At 43.6% G+C, this 16,535-nt stretch overlaps 1 protein-coding gene across 27 annotated transcripts in view; it reads right to left on the reverse strand.

The window, feature by feature from the left end:
• Positions 1 to 16,535, reverse strand: part of MAP4K4 (mitogen-activated protein kinase kinase kinase kinase 4) — a 184,406-nt gene that overhangs the window by 37,566 nt on the left and 130,305 nt on the right. For all 27 annotated transcript variants that reach the window (XM_033124270.1, XM_033124269.1, XM_033124266.1 and 24 more), the window contains exons 9-12: positions 16,044 to 16,122; positions 12,549 to 12,724; positions 10,186 to 10,258; positions 8,436 to 8,646 (exon numbers count right to left, since the gene is read on the reverse strand). In XM_033124270.1, coding sequence (XP_032980161.1) covers positions 8,436 to 8,646; positions 10,186 to 10,258; positions 12,549 to 12,724; positions 16,044 to 16,122 — 539 coding nt within the window. The remainder of the gene's footprint in view (positions 1 to 8,435; positions 8,647 to 10,185; positions 10,259 to 12,548; positions 12,725 to 16,043; positions 16,123 to 16,535) is intronic.

Raw genomic sequence — 16,535 nt, forward strand, 5'->3', positions numbered from 1 at the left:
ATCCTAGAAAGAGGACAGAAATGACTCAAGGGCCGGGGTTCTGGTCCTGACTCAACTGTCCTGGCATAAACCACTTCCCCTCTATGCGCCTCAGTTTCCTGACCTGTCAAAGTGCGCAGTGGGGGTGGGAAGAAGCAGTCTGTACTGGAAATCCATTCATGGTGCGGAGTTTGGATAAGTTTTGGAAGAAGTCGATCATTGGTGTCTGAGGGGGAAAAATTGTTTTTGAAGTCTCATAAGCAGCAAACTGTTAAGAGAATCATTCCTCTTGGAAAGGTCTGGGCTCTACCCTTCCTGGCCTCCCCCCTTGGGAGTGTGCCCGGATGCGGTGACATTCAAAGATGAACAGAAGGAGGGAAGTGAAGAATGGAGATGCTGTGTCTCTGCATCAGTTGTCTCTAAAAGTGAGCAACAGTCAATTGAAGTATAGGAGGGAAAAAAGGAAGGAAAAACTTGAACTTGTATTTCTTTATATTTGCAGCTCACCCTTCTCAGATAGCTATTTCTGCATGTTTCATAATGTCCACAGTCAGTACAACAGTGTATAAGTGGCAGTATCTCTGTCACATTACATGATCAATTTTTTTTTAATGATGGGATGCATGAGTACAACCTTTCAAGGCCCCTGCTCTAAATAATGCCACGGACCACAACCACACCTGCAAACCGCCTCACGGACACGCCTGCTGCCATTTCCTTACACACCATGCCGCAGGCGACAGAACTGTGAGGAATGCCGTTGAAGTACAGTGCCACTTAGCTCCATGGTATCACACAGAAGAAAAGCCATGGGGTGTACTTGCTTTTTCTGTTCTTGTTACCATATATATATATAATTTAAAAAAAAAAATCTGAAGCCTGTCTCCAAGTCTGCCGACGCCCTGGCTGTAATCAGAAACACCTTCCTTAGAGCCCTGGTGCTGCCAGGCTGACGTCCGGGAGAAACGACTGGCTGCCACTCAGCTGCTAGCCCAGGTGTGGTCCAGCACCCGACTCAAACCAGCCTCGCGATTCAAATTTCCACGATGTCTCCAGAGAAGAAACAGAAGTTGCAGAGGAACAGCAGAGAGGAGGGAACCAGAATCAGGGCTGGCTCACAGGAGGGCAGGGGCATCACAGGCCCTGCCCACAACCCATACCCATTTCCCGGCTCCCTTGGGCTGGCCACTATCTCCGGGGGGAATCCGCGCTATTGTGAGAACCCCCCCCAATACCCTGCCTTGGTTGGGAGACGGTGGCTGCCAACCAAGGAGAAGGAGGTGGCTGCCAGCACGAGGGACCTGGGGGAGGTGGGCGCGCTTGCAGTCACACTGATTTCACTCAGATTGTCACTTAATGCCCCGTTTTCGGTTGTAGTTGTGCCTGATTTCTCCCCGTTCTGTGTCTCTGTCACTCACTTGTCGCTCACCTGTACCTGCTCCTGCTGAGGAGGTGTCCGAGCAGCCTGGCTGCATGGGGTGGGGGTCTGCCTGCTCCACAGATCTACCTATGCTTTTGGCCCCACCTGCCACCTCCCATTTTGAGGAATTTGTGGTATCAGCCTTGTTCCAGTCTTTACTCTTCCATGTGCTAATTACACAATTTTATTTCCTTTCTTCTTCTCATTGTCCTGTCGTTTATACCATTTTTGTTTTTTCAGTCATTTCACTGGGATTTCTCAATGAAAGTCAGTAAGCTCCAAGTTGTTTTTGTTCAACTGTTTTCCAAAATCAATGATTACATTCTCATGTAGTTATTTACTTAAAATAATTTAAATTATTATAATAAGTTTAATTCAAAATGCACATCATAAAGTAACAGTAAGCAAACCTGTTACAAACAGGGACAGGCAAAAACAGATGATGTCAACTGTTAAATGCAAACCTCTGGAAGGCTCTTGTTTCCTGCGAAACACCGCCCTCATGGTTACTAGATCAACATGCTCCCTGGAACATAAGCTTCTTGAGAGCAGCGATCTTGTTTCACTCATCCCTCCCTCCCCCACCCCAGCACGGATCACAATAAATGCTGTTTGGAATTGTAAATCTAACCCTCATACCCAGCACATGACATCCTAGACAAAATCTGCTGTGGTTTTATCTCCAACATTTAGCATCTGAGTCAAGACTCAAGAATCCATGCTTATCGCTAGGTCCTACGGAATCCACTCAAATCAGAAAGCCATCTTTTCCACATCACCTAGGAAGCACAGAAAGGCTTGAACAATGATTGTTAGGTCTGCACAGTGTAGCATACTTTATACAACATGCTGTCTATGCCTCAGATATTTGATAAGCTCCTTCAAAGTACTTTAAGGTGATTCTGGAACTGAAATTAGAGATCTCAGGCCCAAAGGTCCAAGTAAGAAGAGGCATAAATTTCAACAAGACTTTTCTTTCCAGAGATACATCTAGGACTACAAATGACTGGTTTATGCACTTGAGAAATATTAAGCACTATGAGTACAAGAAGATAAACCAGACACGGCCCCTCTCCACCAAGATAAGTAGGGAAGATAAGTCATATCCCTTTAAAAAGTCCACGAGACAATGTGGAAACGGGTAGGTGGCCCAGAACTAGCCCACCAGGCAGGTCCTAGATGGCAGGGAGGCCAACGGCCAAGGCAAGAACAGGGCAAGTACTGCATCCCCTTCCACATTATGCTCTAATATCTGCAATGGTAAATGGGACCAAGAGCAAGAATTTAAACTACTAACCATAGAAACCACTGCAGTCAGAACAGGCCCTCAATTTGTGTGTGTGGTGAGGGAGGGGGAATAATTAAAAGTTAAAGAAAGCTCTTCGTAAGTATATCTTAATTGATGATTAATGTGAAAAGCTGGCCTTTTGCAAAAGAACCTCAAAAGAAAATGGCCAAAAATAAAGCATATATACCACACCACTTAAGTAATACTGGATTAATCTTATGCCTGTGATTTCAAATAACAAAACCTAGGAGATTCTAGTAAGCATGCGTTTCCTGATTACCCCGCTAAGAATGACACACATAATACAATCTCTTGAAGCATCTGCAAACTAATGTTATTATTATTTTCTTAAATCATTCTTTCTTTAAAAACTAAATCAAACAAAAATCAAGAAACTGCATGATGCTATGAAGTGATGTCCAAATCTCTCAAGTTATAAAGAGATTTCCTTATTAGATAAATTTTTCCAAGTATGCCTGAGTAAATATGTACTTTTCCAACTATGCTTTAACTATCTTTAAGTTCCCTTTCTAATTTGGTATTTAAAAGCAATGTTTTCACCTCACGATTCTAAAAACTTTTCTAAATAGGTCATAGTGATAATTATGACATCTATTTAAACACACCCCACTGGACTCACTGTAAGTCTTTAGCAGCAACTAACTGACTTTAATAAACCAGCCTATTCTTCAGACTCAGCTATTTCCAGGAACTCGTGAACTCATGTTACTGCACACACATAATGCCCGCGTATTGTAAGTCCAAATTCTGATGCAGCCTTAGTAGAGAAACAATTTGCTTCTTCCCAAAGGCAATTCTTCCTCTTCTTTAAGCAACAAACGACATTTGCTGAATTACACTAACTCTTACAAAATTTAACTGTAAATATAACCAAATGCTAGACTAGGGCACGGAAAGAATTTACAAGAACTTAGGGAGTTCTGAAACATAAGACAGCTATCCTCTGTAAAACAGGGAAGCTGCTGACGTCACAGCGAGCGACGCCTGGGCCAGAGGGAATACCTGCACGCCCGAGGCTGCGATCACTGCAGACAATAAAGCTGGAGCTGTGCTAACACATAGATACGAATGATCAGCCAAACCAAGGGCCTTCGTGTAGACAAGGAGGGGTGAAGACACAGTTCCTGTTTCTTTCCAATGCATGGAATCACTGTTGTGGTAAACAGTCTTCACTTTTGCTCAAAAAGTTTGATTTTGACTCCTATCTATATTAGAAAGATCACTTATGGACTGTTTTCTAATGAGAAAGCGGGAGACAGACAGACATGTGTGCTGTCATGATGCCTTCTTTCCACGATCTCATAACCAAGAAAAATATAACAAACACGCGGCAGAGCTTACTCATTTTTTTCTTAGAAATGTCTATGTTTTCCTTGTGTTACAATTTAGCTTCAGACTAATCCCATTTCACACGGAAAAACTTTTTTCTCTATACCCTCTTTAAATAGCTTAAATCTGATTATAGAATAAGATGGTCTGTAGAGGGGTAAGCTGTAATATAGAAAACTTTTTCTTTCTTGATAACCCTAACGGATTTCTAAAAACTGAGCACGACATTATAGTGACAGTGTCTTTGGTGCAGGAGCATTGATAACTAAAAATGTAATTAAATAATAAATTTTAGTCTCTGGTTAAAGTCACTTTACAAGCCAATATACACTATTTTATATATTTAAAAAAATACATTTTTCTCGTTTTCCTTTTGCTTCCACTTCCACCCACTTCTCTAAAACCTTAGTCACTTTGGAATTTGTAGAAATGATAGAAACGAATGTAACCGTGTGTCCTAGGGTAGAAGCAGCAGCAAAGCAAAGAAAGTGCTGGGCTCACACTAACGCTGACGCCCTCACTGGAGGGGAGCAGGTGCCCCCAAACCACAAAGTGATGACGGTAACTTCAGGGCTAAAAGCTTTGAAAGGGAAGATCATAACAAGATTATTTTTTTAAATACCTGCAGAAAGATTCTGAGATAGGGGAATCCTGAATATCCCATCAGCAGTGATCAAGAACAGAAAGGGAGAAACAAGTTGAAAAAATGGCGTGGCTGCTCAGTGGCGTTCTTGACCGGATTTAATGGCCAGCATTACAGTCTACAGAGCACAGGCATGGATGGCGTCATTTCCACAAAAGAGCAAGACTGGGAAGAGAGGGGATGGTGCTTTCCCTTTTATGGTTTATTTTTTAAGAAAAGAATAAGGTCTAACCTCAAATGAAAAGTTTGATTTTGACTCCTACCTATATTAAAAATATCATTTATGCACCGTTTATTTTTTTAAAAAGTGTGCTGTCATGATGGCACCGTAGGCTTTCTAAAAACAAATCTTCCCCTAAGAAGTTTGCTTTCTTTTTTTTTTTTTTGAAGCTTACTAAAAGTAGCACAACAAACCACAGACAAATGTACCTTGCTTTTACCAATAATTTCAGTTTCTCTGAGGTCAAAATAAAGAAGTACAGACTAGGAAACAGGAAACTTAGTTAAATATGTAACATGTTCAAAAACACATCCAAAGTACCCCAACTAAGGTAGTAATCTTGTCTTAGATACTGACTGGGTTTTCGCAAAGACAGCAGCTTGTCTAATATTTTTGTTAAACACAGACACAGAATGAGAAAATATGCTCATCAAATATGTGGGTGCCATGGGAGTAAGGAGAAAGAGTTAACAGGCACCACATCAAGATTCAATGAAAAAAGCACAAAACCATTAGGATAGAAAGGTAATACAATTAAATATTCTCCCCTTTTGCTCAAAAAGGAAAAAAAAAAAGAACAGAATGGGAGAAAAGGCTGGCCTGTGAACAATTTTTGTGGGGAAAAAAATGAGCTAGACACCAAGTTCCACGTGAGCCAAAGCGGTGGTGCTGTGTCTACATATGAAAGGGAATGTAGTGATATTCAAGTTTTTGATGAAGGGAGACCTTTATCATGTGGGGTTCTGAATCCGAATAATATACGTCGAGTAGGCTGAGCAGTACTGACTGTACCCCGAAGAGAGGGCTAGGAGAACAGTCACACCCCTGAAGGGTTGTGAGGGACAGGAACGGATGAAACTACCAGGATGAACTTGGCTGCATGAGCTCAGCACCCCCCACTTTTCCTCCTGGGACCAGCCAGAAGCAACAAAGACAATGGAAAATATAAACAAGAGCGTCATTTTCAGCAGAACTGGGAGACATACTCAAAAATATTTGCAAGATCTCCAGTTCACACAGGAGCCAAGGAGGAGGAAGCAGAGAAAAACAAAGGGGAGTGATGCCAGCAGCAGTAAATTTCAAAGAGCATCAAGGGAAGAGTGGAGTGTATATGTACAGACAGATTTCTTAAAGACACAGGACCCGTGGTGCAGGACCTCTTACCCGAAAAGAGGGTTCAGAAAGAGATGGGGTGGTAGCGAGAGAAGTCCTTATCCTCAGTGGGCCTGACTCATGGCGGTTGAAAAGAAAGGACAACTGCACTGTGCTTCCCACAACCTCAACTTTTGGACCTTTTCTTTTTTTTCAGTTGCTGGTAGAAAGTTACCTTCTTTCAGTTTTAATTGTCATTCGTCTTATGACTGAGGCTGACGATCTTTATCTACTTTGTTCCCCAACCAGTTCTGATTGAACCTTTAATGCCAACAAGAGCTACAAACCATTTATGGCACAAATAATCTGAAATTAGCCTCTGAGACCTACAGTGTAGACAGGGCTTAATTACCCAGGCTAATAAAATGGAGCTAGCGCATCAAGAATCCAAACCCATGGATTCTATTCATGCAAACATTCCCCGTTTCAGTACCCAGCTCCTGTTTCCTGATCAAGAGGTGACTCTGAGTTTGAATGTCTACTGAGAAGCTGACATTAAAGGGCTAATCGACACAAGTCGGCAAGTGCAAAGTTCTCATTTTGAGACGTCGTCCCTCATTCTCTAGCCTCTGTAGCTAATGAAACAAAACAGCTTTAAATCTTTGGTCCCTCTCTGTGGGCCACTGCTGGCCTTTGCTCGGCAATGCTCACTCCCTATCATGTACAGAGGCTGAATGACGGACACTTATGTCATGACCACTGGCCCTGAAAGCCGTTTCAGCTCTAGCTGATTGTGTCCTTGGCACTTCAAGTTATAAACCACCAAACTAACCTGTATCATGTGTTATGGAAAGTACAGCCCAGGGTGACAAAGGTCAGTACCGCATGTTCTAGAGAAACAACCAGAAATAGCCAGAGCCTCCAAACTCAAGCATTCCCATGTACTAAGTCGACATGCAACTTGCACAGGCCTCAGAACCCACTGCGTTATATTCAAAGGGCACTGAGAATCGTCATAAAAGTATAACGAGAGTTTGCGAATAAACTGCCAAAAGAGTCACATAAACAGCAATGCTATCCCCACTACAGAGGAAGGTTGTGTGCTGTGTTTTCGTCCACAAACTCTGGCTGAGTACAGTGGTACCTCGGTTTTCGAACGTCTCCGTTGACGAACATTTCGGTTTACAAATGCCATAAATTTTGTGGATCTATGGTATCATTAGATAGTAAAATTCATGCTAAATTTGCAGTTTTAGGGGTTGATTTTAAAGGTCTGGAACAGATTAATCCATTTTGCACTACTTTCTATGGGGAAACCGTGCCTCAGTTTTCGAACATTTCAGAACTGGAATGGTCTTCCAGAATGGATTAGGTTAGAAAACCGAGGTACCACGGTATTTCCAGCCTCCTTGTTAGGCAGGCACTGGGCTTCTAAAGGAAGGACAAATTCTAACGTTCTCAGGATTCAGACTGCAAACATGGAAAACTAAGTAAAGACTTCCCCCACAAAATATACTTAAATTACTTGGGTAAGAGCGTGTGTTGTCATTAAATAAACTCCAGGATATAGTATCAATACAGGGATTTACTGCTGTTTGGGGTTCTTTGTCTAGAGTGACAGACAAAGGTGAAACGATTAGGTGTGTCCATTAAATGGAAACAGAAACTATTATGAATGAGAAACTTGGAATGTGAAATACATAATAAAAGGCAGCCAGGAAAAGAAAATCAAAAAACTGTCTTGAGCCCCAAGTGAAACACAGGGAAATAATGTTCCTGTGAATTAAAAATGAAAAGGCGGTGGCTGAGCCCACTGCCGAGCTTCCCAGTATTAACGAGTTAAGTGAGCAGGCAGCACAGAGGTATTCCCCCGCTGCAGGACATAACCAATCCTCCATTATCTACTAGATTACAGAAGAGCACTTGCATGACACCCAGTATAATTCTTTTCTTCATCCCTTACTCTTAAATGTATCTGAAGTTAAGGCAGTTAGGAGAAAAACCTAGCCTTTGTAGAAAAACGCAGTTCCTGTGAAAAAGTCTGAGGTTTCAGAAAAATATGTACACATAAATTTGAACCCAGGGGCCAAGCATGGGAAGAAATCAGGTCAAGCCTGAGCTAGCCAACTTAGATCACAACGGAAACTGCCCCCCGGACGGGTCTGAGGCTGTGTTTGGGACCTGCCGCCCAGCGTCTGTCACAATGTGATGCTGGCTGTGTCCTTGACGTTTTTCCAGCAAGAACAACTTTGCTGAGCCCTCAAGGCATGCAAAGCTCTGCCTGAAGGAAGCGCAGGCTTTCCTTCAGAAGCTACTGAATAGCTAAGCTGGGCTGGGAGGCAGGAATGACCTCAGGAAGCTACAGAAACTATTCCGGTGAGGATCCGCCCACCAGTGCAAATAAAGACTGAGAAAACCAACTTGGACATTTCCCTTTTTCTACCTCCTCTAGCCGCCGCCTCTGCTCTTTCTGCTGCTCGATCCGCTTCTGTCTCTCCGCCAGCAGCTGCCTTTTATACTCTTCCTGCTCCCGGAGCTGCTGTTCCTGCAGGAGCTGTTGTCTGCGAAGAGCCTCAGAGCGCTCCTTGTTCTCCTGCTGCAGTCTCAGGAAATCCCGGCGAAGGGTGGACTCACCAGGCACGTTGACAATGGAGCTGTAAGAGGAAACACAGCTGTCAGGGCCGCTCGGCCCACCAGCCTAGACAACATGCGGCCCTAAATGACATGTAGCCCGGAGTGCGGCCTTTCCTTCATGACATGTGGCCTTTCCACATTCGTCCTCTCCATGAGTTCCTCCCACTCCTAGATTCGACAATAAACCCATGGGAATAACTACATCTCCAATCCAATAGTAGTTATCTTCTTTCGTCTGTTTCATAAATATCTTAAAACTCTCTGGGATGTCTGCATGACAAGACATCTCCACTTAGGATTCTCACATCAACCCAAGCACTGACATGAAAAGCTGAAATCACCTTCTTCCACAGTCAGTCCCTCTCTGACCACCTTATTTCCCTTATTTCCCATCAGTAAGAGCAACAATGTTCTAGGTCTGCCAGGACAGAAAGAGCCGTGATCTTCAGCGCTGACTTTACCTTCATCTTCTTCACCTGGTCTGCCATGTCTTGTCACGTATTTCCTCCCACTGTCCTTATTTCCAGGGTCAGTAGCTGAGCCCAGTAGGTCCCAAGAATTAGCCACTGATTAGATTAAACCGCTTCATTCCTAGCTGGTCTCCCTGCTGAGAGTCACCTCTCCACTTCCAAAACACCCAGAGTAACACGGCAAATACATCTCCTCAAACGGCCTCTTTCATTCTATCATGCTCCTAGCCACAATTGTATTGCTCATGAAAAGAAGTTCAAATTACTCTAAAAGTTTCCATCTCAAATGAGTTCAAATCTTCTATTGTAAAAGAAAAAGGCATCATGAAGCTTTTTCCAGAAATTCTCTCAATATGCTCTCTTCAAACTCCCACCTCTGCACGTGGGTCCGCACAGGTCTGCCAACACTCCCTTCCATCCTCCTGTGGTCAGTTAGTTACGTGTAGCTGCCAGGCAAGACCCATATTAATACTGTAAAATCCTCTACTCCCTGATTGATTAGTTTCTACTAGGTTCGTGCTACCAACTCTTCAACCTTCTCCTGCACTGCACAGTGGGAAGCCAGAGATAACCAACACACAGACCAGAAAGCGGATCAGGACAGAATAGGCCTAATGGAGGAAACGAAATGCTGGTCCCCACAGTTGTGGGAAGAGCAAAACAAACCAACAAAAATGTGTAGGGCAAGACTGCAGTGTTTTCCAGTGGAGGCCCTATGGCCTATGACGAGGACAATTCTTTGTGTGTGGGACTGTTTTGTACACTACAACACATTTACCATCCACGTCTCCTGGACTAATAAATGCCAGTAGCTAGCTCCCCTTTCCCAGGACAAACACAACCCCACACATTTCCAAATGACTGGGGGAGGGAAGTCACATACTTTTACCCATAGAACGCTGGGTAAGAGGATCCGGGGTGGGGTGGGGGGTGGAGGGACTGTTTATAGGAATCTTTCAAAAAACACAAGACTAGACGTTATGAAGGCATTTTCACAGTAATTTAGGATTCCTTCATACTCCATGGGCTTGTGAAACCCTGGCTTCCCTCCTCCCCATGCGGGAAGCTGCACCGTGGCTTTCTCGTTACCTTGGCTCGCCTTCCTGTTCAGGCACTTCTTCCTCTTCTTCCTCACTCCCACTGTACTCATATTCAGTTTCATCTGTTGGAAAACAGGACAAGATAAATGGGCAGTTCACAAATCATGATGCGTGCATATACAGGCAAGCATCTCCAAGAGCGTTACGGCAGAAAATAAACAATGTGCTCTTTGTGACAATGACAAAAGTGTATGGCGCACGTGGGGGAAGGAGGAGCATGACACCAAATTCCCACAGCGAACGGTGGCCATTCCCTGGACTAGGCTTCCTGGCCAGGGAAGACCGATCCAGCTGCACTCGACACAAGCCCTTGTGGGAAGCACTGCTAAGGGGACGCAGGGCTGTGACAGGGGCCCCAGAGTCCTCGACACAGAAGTGGCCCAGGCACATCAGCAAATTCAGAAAGTCCATCTTGATGACAAAACTCAAAAGGAAAAGGTTTAACTGCCCCAACTAAAGGAATATATTTGGTTATTTTTAGCACTTGGGGATCCATTAGAATGCAGCAGAGAGAAAAAAGTCTGCTGGGCTGACAAAAACGGAAGCATTACATAGGTATTCAGAGCAGAAAAAACAAAATTGAATGTTCTCACAAACTATAAAGGTGAAACCAGGGAAAAACTGATGAAACAATACAGCAAAAGGAGGAGACAGAAGCTGGTCTACTTGGACCAGACTAAGCAAAAGTTTCAACATGAATAACGTCCTTTCACGTCAACAGGTTTTAACCATTTTCCCAAAAGTACCTAATCGTCCCTTTTATTTGACTCTGAACTTCATGTCAGTACTTGGCTTTGAGTGAGCAATTTCACTCCATAGAGCAATCAAAACTAGAAAGGTTGAAGAGATTTATAAAACAAGGTCTATTCACACACACAAAAATACACTTCTAACTTTTTCCAGAGACGTATAAGTTCAAAATCAGTTTCCCAGTAAGAAAAACCAGACTGAGAACTTAGACTGTGGTTCAGTCTGCATTATATACAACTGTGGATATATGCCACTCACACACACACACACACACACACACACTACAAATCCATCAGTCCATACATATGACATTAGTTCTTCTATGTTGGACAAAATACACAATTTTAAAGAACATCAAAATAGGCTAGATTCCAAGAGAAATTCCAACCTAAATACTGTTTAGAATCCTTTAAATAGGTATTCTGTTATGGTTCAAATTTTGTGTGGTGAACTATTCATTACTGACAAGAGGCTGAGGTCATTTGGAAAGTGAATGAATGCAAAGAGAAAAAAAGAGGTCACTGTGACTTGAAGATGAGAAATGCAGGTAAAGTACCCCACTGTTCCCATATGCAGAATGTGGGTGATGAGAAATACATGAGAGTCTCCAGTTTAAGTACTTAGTAAATGCCTGGCAATGTTCCATGACTGTTGGCTATTATTAAGAAAGTACTGGAAAAATGATCCAATATGCAAATCACCTTTTCTAAAAAAGGCTTTATTTTGTTGCAAACTTTAGTTCACTTCGTTCCACCTGCACAGCTTAATGTACAAAAGGTTAATTACTTTTATGAGTGACCGTATCCGAGGGCAAAAAGTCATTATGACCATCAGTGGTGGTGTAACTCAGAATACTGAAGTTGTGTCAGGCTGAAATGAACATGTGACAAGCTCAGTGCAGGCCTGCAATGATGACTGTGACCGACTCTTTTACTGCCTTGAACTTGGCTCTTTTTAGTTTCTTCTTTGGCCTTGAAATCAGACTGTCAAAAAAAACCTCATTAACGAGATCCCCGTTATCCAAATGCTGTTCTGTAAAGTTACTGCACAAAAGACAAACCAATGTAAGCTACAGCATGACGGAGGCAGCCTTTGTGAAGCTGGTGACGAAGCTTGGTCGGCACCTCACCAGGCAGGTGGACATGGAACACGTAAGACCCGGGGAACAGAACAGGGCTTGTTGGCGAGCTAAGGGCACGTCCGTGCTGTGCGTGATGAGAAAAAGGGAGGCCAGTCCCGCGCACGGCCCTGGCCTATCCACAGCATCGCAGCCGAGTGCAGTAGTCAGGCCCCGGGTGGTCCCAGAGCAGGACTGCGCCAGGACGACGCTCACAGCTGATGCTGAGGAAACCCCGAATGACACGTGCGGAAAGCAACATCCATAATGAAGTAGAAAGGGCAGCAGCAGAGACGTGCTCCTGACGAGGACCAGAACAAACGGGAGCCAGGCTGGCGGCCCCACTGCTGTGACACGCCGCTGACCCGCAGGCCTGAGGCAGGCAGCGTGAGCACAGACTCATGGTCGGGAAAGGAGTAACCTATTCTAGTCGGCAAAACCCCAAAAAAACTTCTTTTCAGAAGAACATAAAGCAGGTTTAATACCTTTCTCTCCTCTCTTCTTTCTGGTCCGGTCTATGTGGTCCTTGAGCTGGATTCTAACTTGCCGTTCGTTTGGCTGATCCCTGATAAAAGGATGTTTCAGAAGCTGCTCTGTGGAGGGCCGCTGCATGTAGTTCTTCACCAGACACCCTTCTATAAAACTGAAAAATTTCTTTGACCTGTAGAGGAAGGAAAAAAGATGATCGGATTTCTACCATCAAGAGCAGAGCTCCAAAATATCAGTAACGTACGAGCCTGAGAACAAAGGAGCCTCGGGATCATCGCGAATACCCCACGAATGTTTGGGACTCACAGGGGATAGTGGGGACCAGGAACATGCCTCACACACGGTTTACGAGGGACACCGTGTCCCTGACAACACACCACAGGCATGGAGGACGTCCAACTTAAATGAACTGGCTTTAAATCTAACGTTGCTTATTTATCACTTAATCACAGAGGTGGAGGTGGCGAGGGGGTAAAGGGAAGTTTTGGCTAAAATGAGGGCAGACAGAAGACAGACGTTGGAACCTGGGAGACAAAGAGACAAGGAGCCGAGTGACCACATGCTGGGCTCTTGAACCTGCTCGTGTGACATTTCAGAGTCTCCAACGGGTTTGTTTATCAGTTCTCTAGAGGTGGAAACCCTAGTTTCGAAGGGGGCAACGACCCCGTCACCAACATTTGCCCAGCTGGCCACTTGGATTTCTGCCTGCTTCTCGGTCCTGGCTCGTGATGACCTCCACCCTCGCCTGGGACCACACCCTCTGACCCATCTTATCTGTTGAGACTCAGCTCAGGCCTCTTTTGCGAAGCCTTTCCAGGCGACGCTCACCTTCCCCAGGCGGGGAGCCTTCCTCCCGGGGCGCCCTGCACGTAGCAGGCTGGGCTCTTAGGGCCTGTCTCCCCTGCTGGTTGTCAGCAACGCCCGACACTGAGCATGGCGGGCCACAACACGTATGTAATCAATTTGTGTTGAATGAATGAGTTATTCAGTCTTTAAAAATACGATTCAGAAAATCAATTCTTTTCAAGACTTCACTGCTTTTAAGAATCACTTTCATTGTCCTATAATTCCATTCAACCTTACTATTTTTTCAATTCAACAAATATTTATGGATCAACGGTCTACATTTGTTTATGCCAGGCTCTATAAGAAATACACACAGGAAATAAAGTGGAGGAAACACAGACATACAATAGCCGATGTATCATCAAAACTTACAGAGGAAGGAAAAGGAACTACTGCTACAGAGGGTTAGATATCAAGGAAAAGTAGGACGTTTGATATTTTAGAGATGGGGGAGAGAAGTCATTTGTCACGAGTGAAAGGAACAACAGGAACAAAAGTAAACAAGTGTTAGGAATAATGAATCATTTTCTGATGCCAGTATGAAAAGTGGAAAAGAACAGAAAAACAGGTTTGGGGTCAGCTCAGACAAGGGCCCCCAAAGTCACTTAAAGAGGTTCTTCCTTTATTCTGTGGTTAATGAAAAACATGGAGGTTTCTACACAGTTGTACTGGAACGCTCTGACACAGACTCCCAAACCCCACAGCCCGCAAGGATCTTTTCAGGAGTGCATTAAAAATACAAATACCTGGTTTACACCTCAGACCTCACAGAGCAGGGACTTTGAGGCTGAAGCCCTAAATGAAAAGATTCCGAAGGCATTCTCGTGTACCATGTCTACAGATTAACTGGGGATCAAGGGTCCACAAGATATTCTTTAAAGTCAACCGTCGTGTTCTAGTGGAAGAGAGTTAGTTCACTGACCATCTTTTGAAAGCCACTGATCCAGAAACAGCAGGAGCTCACATGTAGACAGACAGACAGCAATCACACAGGAAGGAGGACTCTATCTCTGTAACCATCTCATCCCTTTAGAAAACTTGGGTAAAATGAGAGCAATGATGTAAATGGATGAAAATGCATCTAATCAAGTTTAGGTGAAGAATACAGGGAGCCACTGCTTCTGTCTCTTTACCTCACTGCATTATACACGTAGTAGTTAACCCAAAACAGCCAGTAATGCACAGAAGCATCAGAGTGGAGCCAGCTGACAAGACTTGTAAATTGTGAGGTACCTTAAGACAGAGCATAAACTCCCTTTAATAAAATGTGACAGAGAAAAACAAAGGGAAAATGAGTATTACTTAGTTTGGCATGAGCCAGATAAAGTGTGACCCCAGCCCCATAGCTCACGCCTTGCTGATGTCTGCTATACACATTTGGTCTCCCTAGGAGTGGACCCCCCAAGGCTGGTCCCCCCATGGATGCCCACAGGAGACCACTGGGGCTAAAATCTTTGCAACTGTGCGGCCTTCAAAAAAAAAAAAAAACTCTCCAAAAACTGGTGAGTAGACAACTTGTTACCTGAACTGTATAAAAAGATTAAGAAAAACCCTGTCAGCAGACAAAAGAGGGGAAAGGACAGTGAGGACCAGGGAGAACTAAGAAACAAGAGTAAAAATACGTGTGTATATGAATACACTCATAGATGGGAAAATTACAGAACATCAGAAGCAATCAATAAGGAAAGAGCAGAGAGCAACAGCGAAAAGCCCAAATCCGGAAGAGAAGGCTCAAATTTGAGATCTGCCTATTTCAGAATTAGAGTCAAGAACCTAAGAGGAGACAACACTAATTGGAAAACTAGTGAGAATAACTTCAGAAAGGAAAAAAAAGCCAAACCCAAACCCATCGTAGGTCAGCATTAGTAAGAGAGATAAGCCCAGGAAAACAGGCACTGGAAAAAGGAGGGAAGGCCCCCATGCTTGAGAAGCTTGTGTGCAAAGGAGATGGTCAGGAAAGGACTCACAGTTCAAGAGGGAACAAGAGGACAAAATTCTCAGGCGAAAAACACAGCACTGCCCTCCTCCTTACAGATCTTAACACTAAACCAAAGCAGCATCTCTCACACTGCTGCAAGTCTTCAAGCTTTTTGTCAGTGAGCGTCATCATTTCCCTCCGTGGATAGAAATTTTTGTTTAGCAAACAAAATGAGAGTTGAAGGGAGAAAGAAAGGCGGCAGCCTAAAGAAAAGGGACCCTTCCTTTAATGTGTTCTTGGGAAATGAAAAAGGATACATCTAACTTCAATGCTTTGCAATAAGTACAGTAAATGCCACCACTAATTTTAAAAGCCTATTTCATTCGAGGAATTATAAATCAATGCAGCTTTGTTTTTTAATGCAAAAGTGTTTAGAAATATATTACACGTGAAAGTGTGTTGACATATTAAAATGGAAGAGTTTTCTTTAATCGTGTTATGGTGCTTCCTATGGCCACTTGTCACTATCTTATAAATCAAAGAGAATTTATCATGGAAAAAACAAAAAATCAATACACCTTTTAAACGCTGTTTTGGGGGCACTGGCTTTGTGTTCTTTGGGAATCAGAATGGCCAGAACTGTGTCTCGGAGTAAAACTGAAAAAAGAACAATATTTTTAAAAAGGAAAAGAACAACAACAACAATGAAAAACCAGACATAGCTTACCATTTTTTTGACTTCAGCCGGGGAGGAGGGTTTCTGGGGATGAGAAACAGTGCTCTCATGGGATGCATGTCACAGAGAGCTGGGGAGAGGAGACAGTCGTGTCAGTACGGCACTTATTACTCAATCCTGATCTCTAGGGCTCACTCAGAGTACCAAATACCCTGTCCCACCGTCTGCTTGATATGCTTTATGTCAAGCAGTCTAGTTACCCAGTTATGAGCCCTAGGACACACCTTGAATTCCCGTGTAAACACAGCGAAATATGAGGAGGACGAAAGCAACAAGAATACACAATTTCAAACAGACATTGCAAAGTTTTCATGGTCAAAGATAAATATTGATTTAAAGTCTTACAAGAGTCAACAGCCTAAGTGCCAAAACCATCTATAAGATTACAATGAAAATAATTTTATTTCTATAGGGCTGTCGTGAGATTAAATGAGACCCTGCCTGCAAAGGCCCCACACAATGCCTGGAACACAGTAAGCAGTT

Source organism: Rhinolophus ferrumequinum, chromosome 13, assembly GCF_004115265.2.
Source record: "Rhinolophus ferrumequinum isolate MPI-CBG mRhiFer1 chromosome 13, mRhiFer1_v1.p, whole genome shotgun sequence".
NCBI lineage: Eukaryota > Metazoa > Chordata > Mammalia > Chiroptera > Rhinolophidae > Rhinolophus > Rhinolophus ferrumequinum.